Genomic DNA, 15126 nt, shown 5'->3' with positions numbered 1-15126 from the left:
CTGCGAAACACTTAAGTCCCCATTTGCAAGTCGATACCTGTTATAGGCTTCTTCTGCAGATGGGTTTCCAATTATCCAATTCCCAGTTAGTAGTTCACCTTTTCTTTGTAATTAAAAGCACCACTTTATAATCAGTCAGCTGTCAGTTATGCAGAGATCACATTGCAGAATTAATATCAGCTCAGAACAAAATCTACAGTTCCCATCTTTCAGTGAATGTGGACAGTAATGCATTTGCTGTTAGGCTGTCTGCAAGCTTCCTTGCACTGGGAACATTTAGGCTTCTGTACATTACTATAACAATCACTGTTTAAATCAAACTCATCTGTATAAAGATGCATAACTGATTAATCAGGCTATCTGCTGGTAATGTAACTGCTTACACATTTCCTTATTTGCAGACCGGATTCTACAAGTCAATTGTATTCCCCATCCCACATAAGCTTTTTTAACTGTTCAGACATTGCTGATACTAGCACTTATTGCAGGAATTAAAACTAATGCAAGTTTGTTAAAGTTACATGCATATTGTTACAAATTTACACTGCAAAAAATTTCAAAAAATCTTAACTAGGTGAATGATACTTAACTATTACTGATTTCCTTATCACATCATTTGATAACAGTTACAGCATAGTTAGCTAACTGGAGCCTCACCTTCTAAGTGTAGAATTTCAGACCCACAGCAAAAACTGCATCGAGTCATTGGTATGAAACAAGATGCCTTACACAGACATTTCCAGGTATAAGACAGGACATTAAGAAATGGTTTATACTCTAAATCGGTCATGTCTACACAATTCCAAATCCATTGAATCAAGTCGCAATTGGCACTCATTTTTCATACATGACTGAGCCTCCTGGAATTTTACTGAACTTAGTAACAAAACTTATGTGGCAATAGCGACTAACCTTGATATAAACAGGACTTGCACGAGATTTCTCAGCTTGTAGTGAGGAGAAAAAGCAGGAGTCAACTTTTTTCCTGACACAAATGTAACAATACACACAATGTGACCTGAGTCAACAAACAAATGTGACTCAAAGCCATTGTTTCTTTGAACTAAATGTCCTGAGTGTGTTTGTGGTTCAAACACACTCATGGATGAATATGTGTGTGTGTGTGTGTGTGTGTGTGTGTGTGTGTGTGTGTGTGTGTGTGTGTACCATGTTTACATATCTGTGGGGACTATGTGGTTTTAGTGTCAGTGTTACAGTTAGGTTAGGGCTAGGGTTAGGCATTCATTGTTGATGGTTAGGGTTAAGGTAGGTGGGTAAGGAAAGCATTATGTGAATTAGATGTGTTTGACTAAATTACCTGAATTGTCATTATAAATTTCAGGCAACCGTGGTATTATAGACAAATTTGAACATAAGTCAGATCTGTATTTTCAGGACAATGAGTGATCAGCAATATAAAGTACTGTGCAAAGGTCATGATCGATCCTTCATGTTTTTGTTTTTCTGCTTTCTAGGAGCCAGACTGTAACAAATTCAAGGAAAAACATGCTCTGTAATTCAACTACCACAAAATATTTTATAGGAAAATATTTATTATGAGCCTGCTGCATCGTTATGAAATTTATGGTTCTTTGGGGTTCTTAGAGGTTGGATTATTTTTAGCAGAGAAAGCATGTGGGGGAATATTACACAAATAATGATCTAACTCAGCACACTCAGAACACTCCCTCTCAAAGACTCATCGGTTTACCTGTATATTTTGCCCGTTTCTCCTCTTCTTTTCTCTTTTTTTCTAAACTGAGGACCTGATGGCTTTGACCTTTTCTTGTCCATCTTTCATCAATAATTTTGCACTCTAGCATCAACACCCAACCCCACAACATAAACTAATAGACTAATAGGCCTACACCTTGTATAGGGTCTCTTTTTTTCTGGGATTTCACACAACCCAGGAAAAATAATTAATACACATAATTTACAGCATTATGAATGAAATGTGGTCTATTTGGAAGCAGCCCGCCCCCTCCCCTGTCGACAGGTTGTGTGTGAGACTTCAGCACAGCAGCAGCAGCAGGCGCAGCGAGGGCCCTCGTGCTCACTTTTCACCTATATGTGTGTGATAGAATTTAGAAAACACATTAGTGCAAATTATAAGTCTGTATCATGTCTTCAGTTTTTGTGTTTGTTGTAGGGCTGTCAACGTTAACGTGTTAACGCCATCATCACAATTAATGTGATTACAATTTTTAACGCAATCAACCTATCTGGAGCGCAGAAGGGACAAACTTTGGACAAACTGTCTGAAATGCATTGACAGAGACATTTCAGAGATTTTGAGTCATTCTGCGCTCCAAATGGTTTAATTGTGTTAAAAATTTTAATAGCGTTAATCATGATGACGGCATTAACGTTGACAGCCGTAGTTTGTTGGTTTATTTTTGTTTAGTTTTGTTTTGCGAGCTGGTTATTAGATGCCGCTCCAGCCAGCCAAAGAATGCCCCGCTGACCCGCTCTCTCCTTCCTGTGTGGCAAGCAGCAGGGACACCTCACAAACAGAGGGTGCCTTTACTCTTTGCAATAGAAAACTGTTCGGTGCCTAGGCATGATGTCAGGGCAACATGGGTGCGAGCAACTTTTTTTTGCTGATGCCGTCCCCACCACGATGCCGCCCCGGGCAACGGCTTATGTCGCCCATATCAAAAACCACCACTGCCCCTACGCACGGGGGGCCAAATATGGATTTTTGCAGATGGAAATGAATTCAGACAAGAAATCAGAACAAAGATACAATTCTGATTTACATCACACAGCCCATTTTGGGACATATTTAATGTGTTTGTTCTTTGAAAGCTAAATGATGCCGGTGTTTGTTTGCAGATGTATGGGCGCTACACCCAGGAGCTCGGGGTGTATGCCAAAGAGGAGGCCACTCGGCTGAAGGAAAGTGAGAAGAAGGTCAGTCAGCCAAGCCGGACACTGGAACACGACGATGGATGCTGTGCCAAGTGTAAGAGTCAAACCACACAGCCAGCATGGAATATGAAGGACAAGCAGCAAGTGTTATTATTCCTGTTTCTGAAATTAGTGCTTGTTTTGTTATTTTATAGAAAACCTTCTTACCATTTCTAACCATGTGATGGACAAATGCCTATTCACACCACAATGAACAAAATTAGTTTAAAGAAAAAAAGTGCAGTGATACAGATTTTCTAAACCCTATCAAAATTTGGACCTTTTTATCTTTCACAAAAGTGTTCACACAGTCTAAATTCCTGTAGCGGTAGAGAGCAGAGTCACCATAGCAATTTGTATATGGTAGAAATCCACACTGTGTAGCTCGCCATTTGAATATTGGCATTACCACTGAATGAGGCTCAAGACTTAACTGTTCAGGTTTTAATGCTGTTTACTTTTTTGACCTTTGAACTGAGCCTCCTGTAGTACTGAAAACATCACTGAACATGGTCATTTTTTACTGTAGTTTGGCCATTTGCACACTGACTGGATGGCTCTCAGACTGAAACAAAAAAAACCCCCACTGACATCTCTAGTATGGAACATTTCCATTGTTATCAAATATGCATTACATGGTCATATGGGATTTTAAGTGGTAGAAAAACATAAAAGATTAATAAGCAGTCTTTGGCAATGGCACAGCTCAGGGCAATCATTTCTTTTCGTTGTGAGTCCAGTTCAGAGAAAAAATACAAAGAGTACACACTCCATGAATTGCTCAGAATCCAAGCCTTGAGAGAAATTGTTTGAACATTAGCTTTCCGTTAATAATAATAATAGTAATGGGGGCAGGGATAGCTCAGTAGTAAGCCTTGAGAGTAATTGATTGAACATTAGCTTTCCGTTAAAAATGTAATACTACGATCACTTTGATGTCTCTAAACTAAACCCTGTGCCTTAGGTGTTGCTTGGGAAGCATTGATCTTGCTGAGCAGTTAGATAAAGAAGCTAAACAATATCTGCAGTGTCAGGCAATCATGGCAAAAGCATTCCTTGCAGCGTTTCATACAAATGATCCACTGCCTTTCTTACCTTACTGTTGGTGTTGTCAGGTAGCTACAGTAATGACATTATGTAGGACTAAATGGGATGCATTAAAGGATAAAACAAACACAAGTGGGAAAGTCTCTGATGTTCAAGCGGAATCTCCAAGGCACACATAGACTGTCAGTTTTAGTCTGAGAATCGACAGCTTTGACAGTTCTAATCATGGTGAAGCTTTACTGATACAGATGTTTGTCTAAATCCAGTATGTATGGATTGAGTTGGATTTCACGCCCAATTCATTTGAGTCACCTACTGATGAGTTTGAACTCAGGATAAATTTCTGTCAGTGATCATTTCTTAAAAGATAAAATTCTGACTTACAGGCAATCTTCATGTGCAATATTCAACTTGTCCATCCATCCATTCTCTTCCACTTATCCTTGTCAAGGTCGCAGGGGGGCTGGAGCCTATCCCAGCTGTCATAGGATGAGAGGCAGGGTATACCCTGGAGTCTGTCGCAGGCCAAACATAGGCCGACTAACCATTCACACCTAGGGTCAATCAGGAATTACCATTTATTACCAATTACTGTGGGAAGAAGCCGGAGTACTCGAAGGGAACCCACGCAAACACAGGGAGAACATGCAAAATCCATACAAAGGCCCTGACCAGGGAATTCTTGCTGTGAGACAACAGTGCTAAGAACCACGCCACCGTGCTGCCCCTATTCACACCAACCCTATCCGTGTCCTTCTTCAGAGCATCTATGAACCTCCTCTGTGGTCTTGCTCCCATCCTACTGCATGGCAACTCCATGTTTGTCCAGTATATCCTCTATCCCTCTAAGCATAGATCTCAGCCCAGATTCTCTAACCTTGTCTCCAAACTGCTCAACCTGAGCAGTCTCTCTGTTGTAGTTAATTCTAATCCTGTCCATCCTGCTCACTCCCAAAAAGAACCTAAGCATCTTCAGCTTGGACTCCGGTCTTTTTGTTAGTGCTTCATCTCTGAACCCTACTTCAGAGCAGTTCTCACTACCATCTTGTAAGCTTTGCCTTTCACTCTTTCTACTTGTTTTCTCTCACTTATCTCCACCCACTCCACCCTGCATGCAGTGTCTTCTTAACCTCTTTTTTCATTGTTCATTGCTTTGGATGGTTGAACCCAGGTATTCAAAGTCATCTACTTTCTCTGTTTCTAATGCTTACAGCTTCACTATTGTCTTCCACTTGCACCCAACTCTCACTAGATCATAATGTTGTATACAAACATCTTAATCCACCTTTCTCCACTCCCCCACACTTATTGCAAAATCCTCCCTCCTGTATATGGCAGTGGAAACCCACCCAACACCTCCTCATCACTTGTGTTCCCTTCACTTCACTTCCATTGTCTCCATCTTTGTAGCCATGTGTCAGTCTATGAAACCAGTTGGTCTTCAATTCTCCTGTCTCTTTCTCTCGCTGCTGATATCACAAACTCCTGCGGTCTCCCAGCACTCACACAGACATTTATGCACACTCAGAATATGCAGCTGTGCCCAAAAAGGTGACCAGAGCTACATTTCTCTGTAATTTTGAAAAGCAACATGTAATGTAGTAGATAAATAATATAGAATCAGTGTGTGGGGAAAGGTTTTAGAGAGCACACGGAGGCATAAACACATCAAAGTGATAACAGAGTGTTCAGTGTGGTTCACAATGACCCTTTACCTGAACATATTTAACTGCAGCTTTCCCCTCTAACGTCTCCTGCATCTTTGACTTTGTCACAGTGTCCCCATTTTAGTTATTTTAAAAGTTTCAAATATCATCAAGGCAACGTACCAGAGAGTGGGCAATTGGATTGTGATACAAGATGCCCTTTACTTCAGTGTGGACTACATTTAACAAATAAGTAACTTGTACAGTTAATGGACTGCTCCTCCATTTAAATGCTCTCAGCCAGCATACACACACACACTTATTATTACCTTCAGTTCTTGATTTGATGAAAGAACAATATGTTTGCAGTGTTGGGAATAACTGTGATTCTGATTACCGGCAGCTGATGCAGGGCAGTTTTCGAAAAGCAAATGAAGGACCTAATAAGTTAGGTTTTGAAATAAATGTTTGACAGGGAATTCTTGGATATGCTTAAATGAAAATGCTGAATGCCATAAAAGTCAGCCACAACATGATTATTTGGCGTATTAAAACATCGGCATTTGTTCTACAAGCTCAAGTGTACAAAGGAAGCAGGGAGATGAAAGCAAAGTGTGAGGCTCCACCTGACTGCACTCAATCGTCTTTTTCCTGCAAGTAAGAGAAGGCTGGGAAGAAAGAAAGAAAGAAAGAAAGAGAAATGGTTTTCATCAGGAATAGAAACTTCTGAAAATGTCTTCTTTATTTTTACAAAAATTACCCCAAAACAAATTTATAATTACTGAATTTCCCAGAGAAACGCACCTGAGGGATTATTAAAGTTTTATCTAATCTACTTCTTTGTTATTGGGCATGGATCTGTTTATATTTGAGTCAAAGATAAGAAAAATGTGGGATAAATTACAAACTTTTTCATCTCTGGTTTACTAACTTGTAAAATGTTATAGAGGATGAAGCAGTGGTCTTTTGGGCTGACAACGTGTTTATTGCTGTTCAATATTTCAAGAGCTATTGGGATGAAACACAGCTGTTATTGGAAAATGTAGAATAAAGTGATCTGTACTAATCTCTGGGTGCTGTAGTCCTAATGTATTATGGTGTGTTCTTGATATCCCATTAGTCGGCCCATTTCGCTGGCTGAAGTTCCTGATCTCATTGATCGGGGAGGACTGGATCTTCTTCTTCCTGTTGGGGCTCTTCATGGGCCTAACTAGCTGGGCAATGGAACTGGGCATCATCATGCTCCAAAAAGGTGAGGGAGAGACTTGGTTGGTTTTGTTTGTTTGTTTGTTTGTTTTTAAGAATACAGCATCACTACACACTAACATAATAACACATTTTGGGAAGGAAGGAGGTAAGTAATATCTAACAACTACAGGAAACTGATGGCGAGAGGAAAAGCTGAGCTGATAGGATGGAGGTGGTGGTGAAGGGTGAGGTAAGAGGAATGGAAAAGGGCTGAATGCATTTGAAGTCTTTCACATTCTAGTTCTACACATGTATGCGAATGTATACAAATCTATTCAGAATTTTAAAATCAGACGGTGAAATCACAAAATAAATTAAGCAAAATATACAATGGAATTAGACACTGGATCAAACCATTAGATGTGGCACATATTGGAAAGATTTTAGATTTACTTCTTAGTGATGGAGACCAATCTTAAAGATACCAAGTTGACATAAAAAAAAACGTGGAATTTGACAAATGCCTGGCAGGAAACTGTGCGTACAACATTAGCCCTTCAGCTTAAAGTGGTAAACCTTGAGACATGCAATCACAACAAGGTGATATGGATCTTGCGAAGAATACAAATCCAGGGCCCATTTTAATTGATTTGTTTTAGTACAAAATTGTTCTGGGTCCTTGTACCGGCTTCTCTTCCTTTGTCTGAGCCCCCCAATATTGTTGAGCAGATGTTATTATACCTAGACTACCCAACCATACAAAATCTATGTCTGACTTACACTGACACTGGATTGTGTGGCCCCGTGTAGATGCAGTTCTACATAAATATGTAAACAAAGGAGGCAAAAGCGAGGCTGCAGGGCAGGCCCACTAGCACGGCTAAAGAAACAACCGCTGTTTCCTGTCCACATTAGATTCATAATCAACAAAATTGACAAACAGAGATACAGATTATAGTTTGTCTGTAAAATATGATATTGTGTTTAATTAAAATTATTAAGTAGACTGAACTCAATTTTTCTCACTTTGTTATTAGAACTCAGTTTAAGAAAGTTACCAGTACTATTTATTCAAAAAAGCAGATCAACTCAGTTTATTTTAGTTCTCTTAACTTAGAAAAACTAAGCTGGAAATTTTGCTTCTCAGTGCGGAAGCATAAAACGATGTATTTTCTGAGAATCCTCAGAAAAATGGACCTGAAGAAGGAGCTGCTGATTGTCTTCTACCACTGCTCCATTGAAAGTGTGCTGACTTACTGCATCTGTGTGTGGTTCTCCAGCTGCACCACGGCGCACAAAAAGGCACTTCAGAGGGTCATTAACATTAGCTTTATCATTAGAGTATCAGCTCAGTAACTCTTTTTTGTATGTTAAAGGTTCTCCAAGGGATAAAAACTAGAAGGTACAGTAGACAGGAATGAAAGAGGTATTTAAAAGTGTAAAAAGGGGGGGAAAAAAGTTTGGTGTAAAGAAGTAAGTAAGTAATGAAGATGAGAGCAAAGGGGACAATAACCAGGGAGGAGAGAGGTGGATAAGGGAATAATAAGTAAGAAAACTGTGCAAACCAGAAAGTGGAAATTAGACACCTGAACTTTTGAAATTCATCAGAAATGTCAAATCTCACAGGTTGAGAAATTCAAATACATTTCTTCAGCTGCGTGTTTTATACTTTCAGAAAGGGAAACTAACCTAGACCTGTCAGTTCCAATTTTGTTATATAGGTCTATAGTCTGTAACTGCACTGTAAATCTGTGAGGACGGTTTTACACATTGGGCCTGGTTTGTGTGTCCACAGGACAGAAGTGGATATATGGTAGACTGGACAGTAATGGGTTCCTGCAGTACCTGGGCTGGGTTGGCTATTCTGTTGCTCTCATCATGTTTTCTGCCGGCTTCACCCAGATCGTCTCCCCGCAGGCTGCTGGTATGTAAACAGATGAGGCAAAAGTACAGACTTTCTTTACTTATGTAGAAGTACAGACACCAATATTTAAAAAAAAAAAATACTCCTCAAGTACTGAAAAAAGTTCATTTCTCAAGTAAAAGTGAAAGAGTACTTGATCTCAAATGTATTCAAAGAAAGAAAGTAAAAGTATCTCTTTGAAGGATAATTCTACTAACCATTTTTGTTCAAGGTAACTGAACCTTGTGCTATATTAATATACTGGTGAAACTATACTACTATATAAGAATACAAATATTATTCAAAGCTAAATTCTGCTTCCATTGACTGTGGTTAGTTTGATATGTAAGAAATAAAAAATATATATATATTTTCAGTTGGCCACATGGTGGCGGGTAACTTTGCCTCCACACCTACACAATAAAATAAGAAAATTCAGTGGTTAAAGTGGGATTCAACAGGTGGAGGAACACTAGGATCTATGTAGTGTCTCGCCGTATGAAAAGGAATCACAACTGACAATAATTTCTAATGTAAGCTTCAGATTTTATTAGTGTACAGCTGACCGGCTGCTTTTTCTGGATGTACACAATTGAATTCAACAGGATCTTGGCTGATGTCCCTCCCCTACACTGACACTGTACTGCTTCCACTATTTTTATACAAGACATATGGTTTGGTATAAAGTTGGAATTCAGTGACTCTAAGCATCATCATCTTAAATTCAAATTCATCTCTGCTATACTTGATGTAACCTAAATCTAGCTAAAAGACTAGCTAGCAACACATTGTGCGACAAACTGCACACAAACACTTTTTATTCACGTAAAACTCTCATTGAGATTCATTTTCAAGAGATCACGTGTGTTTGCTGTTGTCTGTTCAACTGATGAATTTGATTTACCTGCCACTTCCCTTCATGGCTCCTCCTCTTCAGTAGAGCTTGCTAGACGCTGAAGTTCTGCAAACACTGTCTCAGTTCTGCCAGAAGATCTCTGAGGCCGGAGCCTTTGCCATAACCTAGTCAATTTGTTAACATTTTGATCAAAGTCAGTTTCATCTTAATGTAATTGTTAAAATTATCCAATAATTACCTAGTACTTTTTCCATTAAAATAAAATCTGTAATTCTTGTCCATTGTTGTTCATTGTAATGTAAACAATAATCTTTTGTGGTCTAACAGAAAGTTTTGACATTCAGTCAGCTGTAAGAGCCCGTTGTTGTCCCCTACAGGTTCAGGGATTTCGGAAATGAAGACCATTCTACGAGGAGTATTACTGAAAGAATACCTCACCTTCAGGACCTTCGTGGCTAAAGTCATCAGTCTCGCTTTTGCCTTGGGTAGCGGTATGCCCCTTGGCAAAGAGGTAAAATAGATGCATACACACAAATCAGCTGCACACTCTTTAAATGTCTTCATGTACATGTACTATTGTATGTTAGTGTGGGTAGGCGTCCATTTTCTGTGTCTGTCTGCAGTTACCATCCAAACCGTCTAACTGGGAATAATTACTCGGTAGTTTGAAGGATCTAATATTCTGAGAGATAGATGTCTTTATCAGTGAGTTTTTGTGAGGCAAAATCCCATTTAGTTTTGATTTTCAACAAAATTGAAGTTTTGATCCACATTCTACTGTTGTTGACTTGCACGGTTTCAGTGAGTCACAGCATTAAGACACCACCACTAAGAGACAGCCCTTTTAATATGGAATGGCAGCTTTTAAGATATCCAAATAAACAGTAAAGATCACTCAGAAGACGGGCTTACACTCGGACCATAGCTGGTCCTTAGAAACCCACACAGAGTAAATCAAAGCAAAGTGTTGGAACCATTTATGTGAAATTTCTTTTATTTAAATTAGATTTTCACCTGGGATCACTTCTCATATTCTGCAACTGGCATAAAAACTGCAACATGTGTAAAATGTGGAGGAAGACTGTTTTCCTGTGAATATTTACATCCCTTTACCTTTCAATGCAGGTGTTTATCTTTCCTAGGCTAATTTGTGTCTATAATGGGGTAAAGGTGACAATTTCTTAGTGTTTTGCAGCAAAAAGTATTCAGTTGCTAAATAGAGCCTTGCAGGAAAATACTGTTTTGTGACACACTCGCGCATACAAACACTCCTCAAGCCCTTCTGATTGCACACTACTGCAGCAAAATCCTCAGTTTATATTCAGCACAGGCCTGGCAGTGCCTTTTAAACCTAGCATCACATTTCTGTTGCTCTTACTTTCAATCCTGTTAGTTCTACTTTAATGTTCAATGTTCATGTGCACATGCTCAGACTTTCTCACTGTTGACAGACTGTCTCCCAACAAACAGCAGCTAGAGAACCTGTTTTATGCCTTTATTTTTTCCTTCTGTCAGGCTCCCTTTGTACACATCGCCAGTTTGTGTGGAGCTCTCCTCAGCAAGTTGCCTGTGTTTCGAGGAATCTATGAGGTGAGTCTTACATCTTTTTCTTTTTTCATGTGATTGAATTCATCTACTGTTGATTTTATTTTTTTAATGCTTTGCAAATGTCCTACACATATTTTTGTCTATAAAAACCAACAGTCATATTTCTATGCAGGCACTAGTGAACTGTCTCAGAGATGTACAATTATGGTTGGAGAGAAACTTATGGATAGAAATTATTTTATTTGGGCGTCCCAACCCGTTTGACGGGTATGACAGTGCTATTGGTCCTTTAGTGTCTTATTGTCAACTGGTTACAAGGAACCTTGGTGTGACTTTTGACTGTGCTTTAAAATTTAATAAACAGATCAGCTCTGTTGTTAAGACAAGTTTCTTTCAACTGAGTCTCCTCAGTAGGGTGAAGGCCTGCCTCCGACCACACGGCTTAGAGACAGTAATTCAGGCTTTCATTTGCTCTCATCTCGATGATTCTAACTCTTTACATGCTGGCTCTAATCAATCTTTACCTCATCACCTCCAAGTCGATCAAAATGCAGAGCTCGCCTTTTCATGGGAAAGAAGCAGTGTGATCATATTGCAGCTATGCTGGCCTCCTTACACTGGCTTTAGTGACTGTTTCTATTTAATGAATACTTTGTGTAACCTTTTGTTGTTTAAAAACATGGTATGTAAATAAACTTTGACTTTATTCATCGGTCAGTGTACACAGGGGCTACATCCAGAAGCATTTCATATCTATTTCATACTGTTACACTTACGGAGCACAATATGAAAGAATACAAGCAGCAGTGTGGCTTCCAAAGTTGTGATGAATTTCTGATGATGAGTGAGAAAACATTGTCTGCTTATAAGCTGAAAACTGATTCAGAAGCAATCTATGGTTTGGTGAAGATTTTAGTTATAATTTGCATGCTCTTTGAAGAATAAATTAATCTACAAGTGTTGATCAGCTCCAGTGCCTTTTTTGGAACACCACACCACGAGATTCTGACAAATTTGGTAAAACCACAATGACAAAACTGACTAAACACAGGAGAAAACAGAAACACAGACTAGACCTGAGGGAAATAGGAGGACAAGAAAAAGTTAATAACTAACAAGATCAAAATGAAAACATAACCTATGCAAAAGTATATCCAGACTGAAAACAAGAGTAACGTCAAAACAGGTGGGAGAAAAGCCAGGATCATGACAAACAGATGTGCCAAAAACGCTTGATTATGTGGGGGTAAGAAAGTATAACATACTATAGCTATAAACTTGTGTACAGAACATCAGTTTCATGTTTTATACTTGGACTATGTTAAACTCCATTGTCCCTTTTAAATAAAGAATTTTTCTTATTATTATCATATTTTACAATTTTATTTTTCGAACCTTTTTACCTTCAAAGCAAAGGAAGATACAATTTCATACAGTATATCTTTGAGCAGAGAATTACCACTATTCATAATAAACACTTAAAATGATCTTCCACCTTCTTACAGTTACATTGTAATTGTAGCTAATTTAATGTAGTCTAATCTATTCAATATTGCCTAAATGGTGAGTAGGTTATTTATTTCTGTATTCCACATCTATTTATTCTGAAGCTGAGACGTAATCACTTCTGTGTGATTTCAGAATGAGTCCAGGTACAGAGAGATGCTAGCAGCAGCCTGTGCTGTGGGAGTTGGCTGCGTTCTTGCTGCGCCCGTAGGAGGTGAGGTTCATCAAATGTGACGTGGTAACACTCCGTAGTAAGCTACATCTGTAAACACTGTTAAGGCTTTAAGTTGAGCAGTGTAATATAACATGTAATATGATAAGGTTTATATTGCTGAAATCTGTGGAGCAGTTTCAGTAATGTTTCACAAGCTATCTTGTAATTGAGGGTTTCTTTTTTCATGCCTATGTATCAGTGCCCATTTCTTCAGCTTCAAGATTTTTTTGAGCCTCTCTTGTTAAGTCATGTATATATACAGCTCGCCATGAATTAATGTACCCAAGATGAGCTGGAAGTAAATGACACTGAGATCTGAGTGAAGATGCTGGCTAGCAAATTCAACAGACAAAAGAAAAAATTGTTCTTCAGCATTACACAAGTGCAAGATGGGATTTTGAAAAGTCAGTTTAACTTTCTGAATATTTTAAAAGTCAGTTCCAATGCTCATGCCTTGTGTTGTTTGTGTGTTTCAGGTGTGCTCTTCAGTATTGAAGTAACATTCACATTCTTTGCTGTGAGGAGCTATTGGAGAGGGTTTTTTTCTGTTACTATCGCTGCCTTCTTTTTCAGGGTATTGGCTGTGTGGTACAAAGATGAAGGTATGTTTTTACCAAGTGTTTTAAGGAATTCACAGTGTCACACCTTTTAATACTTTTAAAAAAAGCATTGATCATTAAATGAAACCTTACTGCTTTCATAGATACAAGAGTGCTAATTTATGTTGAATTAAATTGCAGGCTGTTTGCAGTTATGAATTCAGGAAAATGTGGACTCAAAGCTTTTTGGGAGTTACTAACTTTGGTGTGACTTATGAATTCCTAATTTGACAGATGTAGTCTCTTTAAAAAATGTCAATTTAAAAAGTAGTCAAGCATTTAAATCACCAGACCCCTGAACACAGAACGCATAACCAAATGAAGATGTGTCTCCACGTTACTAATACATGTAGCTGTGATTTGTATATTGATAGTATATTTAAGAGAGAAAGTTAAAGTAAACGCAGCAAAATGAATCACAGCGGAAGTGCAAGTTTCAGTTTCTAGAGTTCTTCCCCCATTATTTGTGTAGTATGAAAAAACATGGCTAGGTTTTGAGGTTTGCTCAGTACTTTCTCAATAAACTTCAGCAGGATCATTTTTTATGCATTCACCTAACAAATCATAGATTACCTAATTTGTTTTTGGGACAAGACATACACCACATTCCTGTTGCATCTGAAAGGACATCCATTGTAAAAATCTTCTAAATCAAGCATGGAGAGCTGCTCACTATGCTCAGCCCTACTGAATAAGGGAGGAGCTGAAACTAGCTTTACTCCCCATTTTCCATCAGTTATTCAACATCTGTAATACTTAATTTTATTGCTAAAGTTTGGATACTTGCACCTCGAGGTTTTGATGACTATCTAGTGATACACTAAGTTGTCCTCTTCCTTTTGCTTTCTCTCGCACCAGAGACCGTCACAGCCCTTTTTAGAACCCATTTCCAGGTAGACTTTCCCTTTGATCTCAAGGAGATTCCTGCCTTCGCTTTTCTTGGGTAAGTTTCCATCTCTAAGTCTGAAATGCTAAAATTTGCTTTAAAAATAGTAAAATTGAAAAATACCCACTAGTTCCAACTCATCAGTTAAGCATCAGGAAAAAGATGTGCATACGAAATACTTTTTGCTGACTGAGTTTTTTAGCAATCATTTAAAAGCCATTTGTTCTGACAGATATTCCAACATATTATGATTGCCGCATATATTCTAATATTATTAAGGAGCACTGCTTAAGTGAGTTTGATTCAGTTTTATTTATGTATTCACAACAACAGTCACCTCAAAGTGCTTTATATTATGAGGTAGAGACCCTACATTAACAGAGAGAAAACTCCAGCAATCAGATGACAAGTGCTTGGCAAGGGTGGGAAGAAAAAACGTCCTTTTAACAGGAAGAAACCTCCTGAAGAACAAGTCTCAGAGAGGGACAGCCATTTCCTGCTGAGTCTTTGGGGGTGAGGGGAGAGCGTAAATTGATGTTGAAGTGACATCTTTTCTAAGTAAATTTGGACGTCCATTTTTGGTCCACTGAAGGGTTTGTTTTGTAATGCCAGGCTTTGACCTTTTTTCACATCGATTATACTTTTAGTGTGACATCAGTAAGACCTCAGTATACGGGCTATTTATAGTCCAAATGTGGTTCCTGTGGACATCTTTTCAACTCAAAACTAAGACTAATTTTAGACGATTTTTAATATTTCTACATGTATAGGCTCTGTAGTCATGTTTTCAGAGGCATGTTTTCTGTAGGGAAACAGTTAT

At 38.5% G+C, this 15126-nt stretch overlaps 1 protein-coding gene across 1 annotated transcript in view; it reads left to right on the top strand.

The window, feature by feature from the left end:
* Positions 1-15126, top strand: part of LOC116321224 (chloride channel protein 2-like) — a 61112-nt gene that overhangs the window by 3798 nt on the left and 42188 nt on the right. Inside the window, exons 2-9 of the mRNA XM_039598162.1 lie at positions 2839-2968; positions 6727-6858; positions 8590-8718; positions 9931-10064; positions 11069-11143; positions 12743-12821; positions 13298-13423; positions 14279-14363. Coding sequence (XP_039454096.1) covers positions 2839-2968; positions 6727-6858; positions 8590-8718; positions 9931-10064; positions 11069-11143; positions 12743-12821; positions 13298-13423; positions 14279-14363 — 890 coding nt within the window. The remainder of the gene's footprint in view (positions 1-2838; positions 2969-6726; positions 6859-8589; positions 8719-9930; positions 10065-11068; positions 11144-12742; positions 12822-13297; positions 13424-14278; positions 14364-15126) is intronic.

The sequence above is a fragment of the Oreochromis aureus genome, linkage group 14 (genome assembly GCF_013358895.1).
Source record: "Oreochromis aureus strain Israel breed Guangdong linkage group 14, ZZ_aureus, whole genome shotgun sequence".
Classification (NCBI taxonomy): domain Eukaryota; kingdom Metazoa; phylum Chordata; class Actinopteri; order Cichliformes; family Cichlidae; genus Oreochromis; species Oreochromis aureus.
The sequence above is the reverse complement of the archived record's forward strand: the minus strand, read 5'-3'. Positions and strand labels throughout refer to the sequence as shown.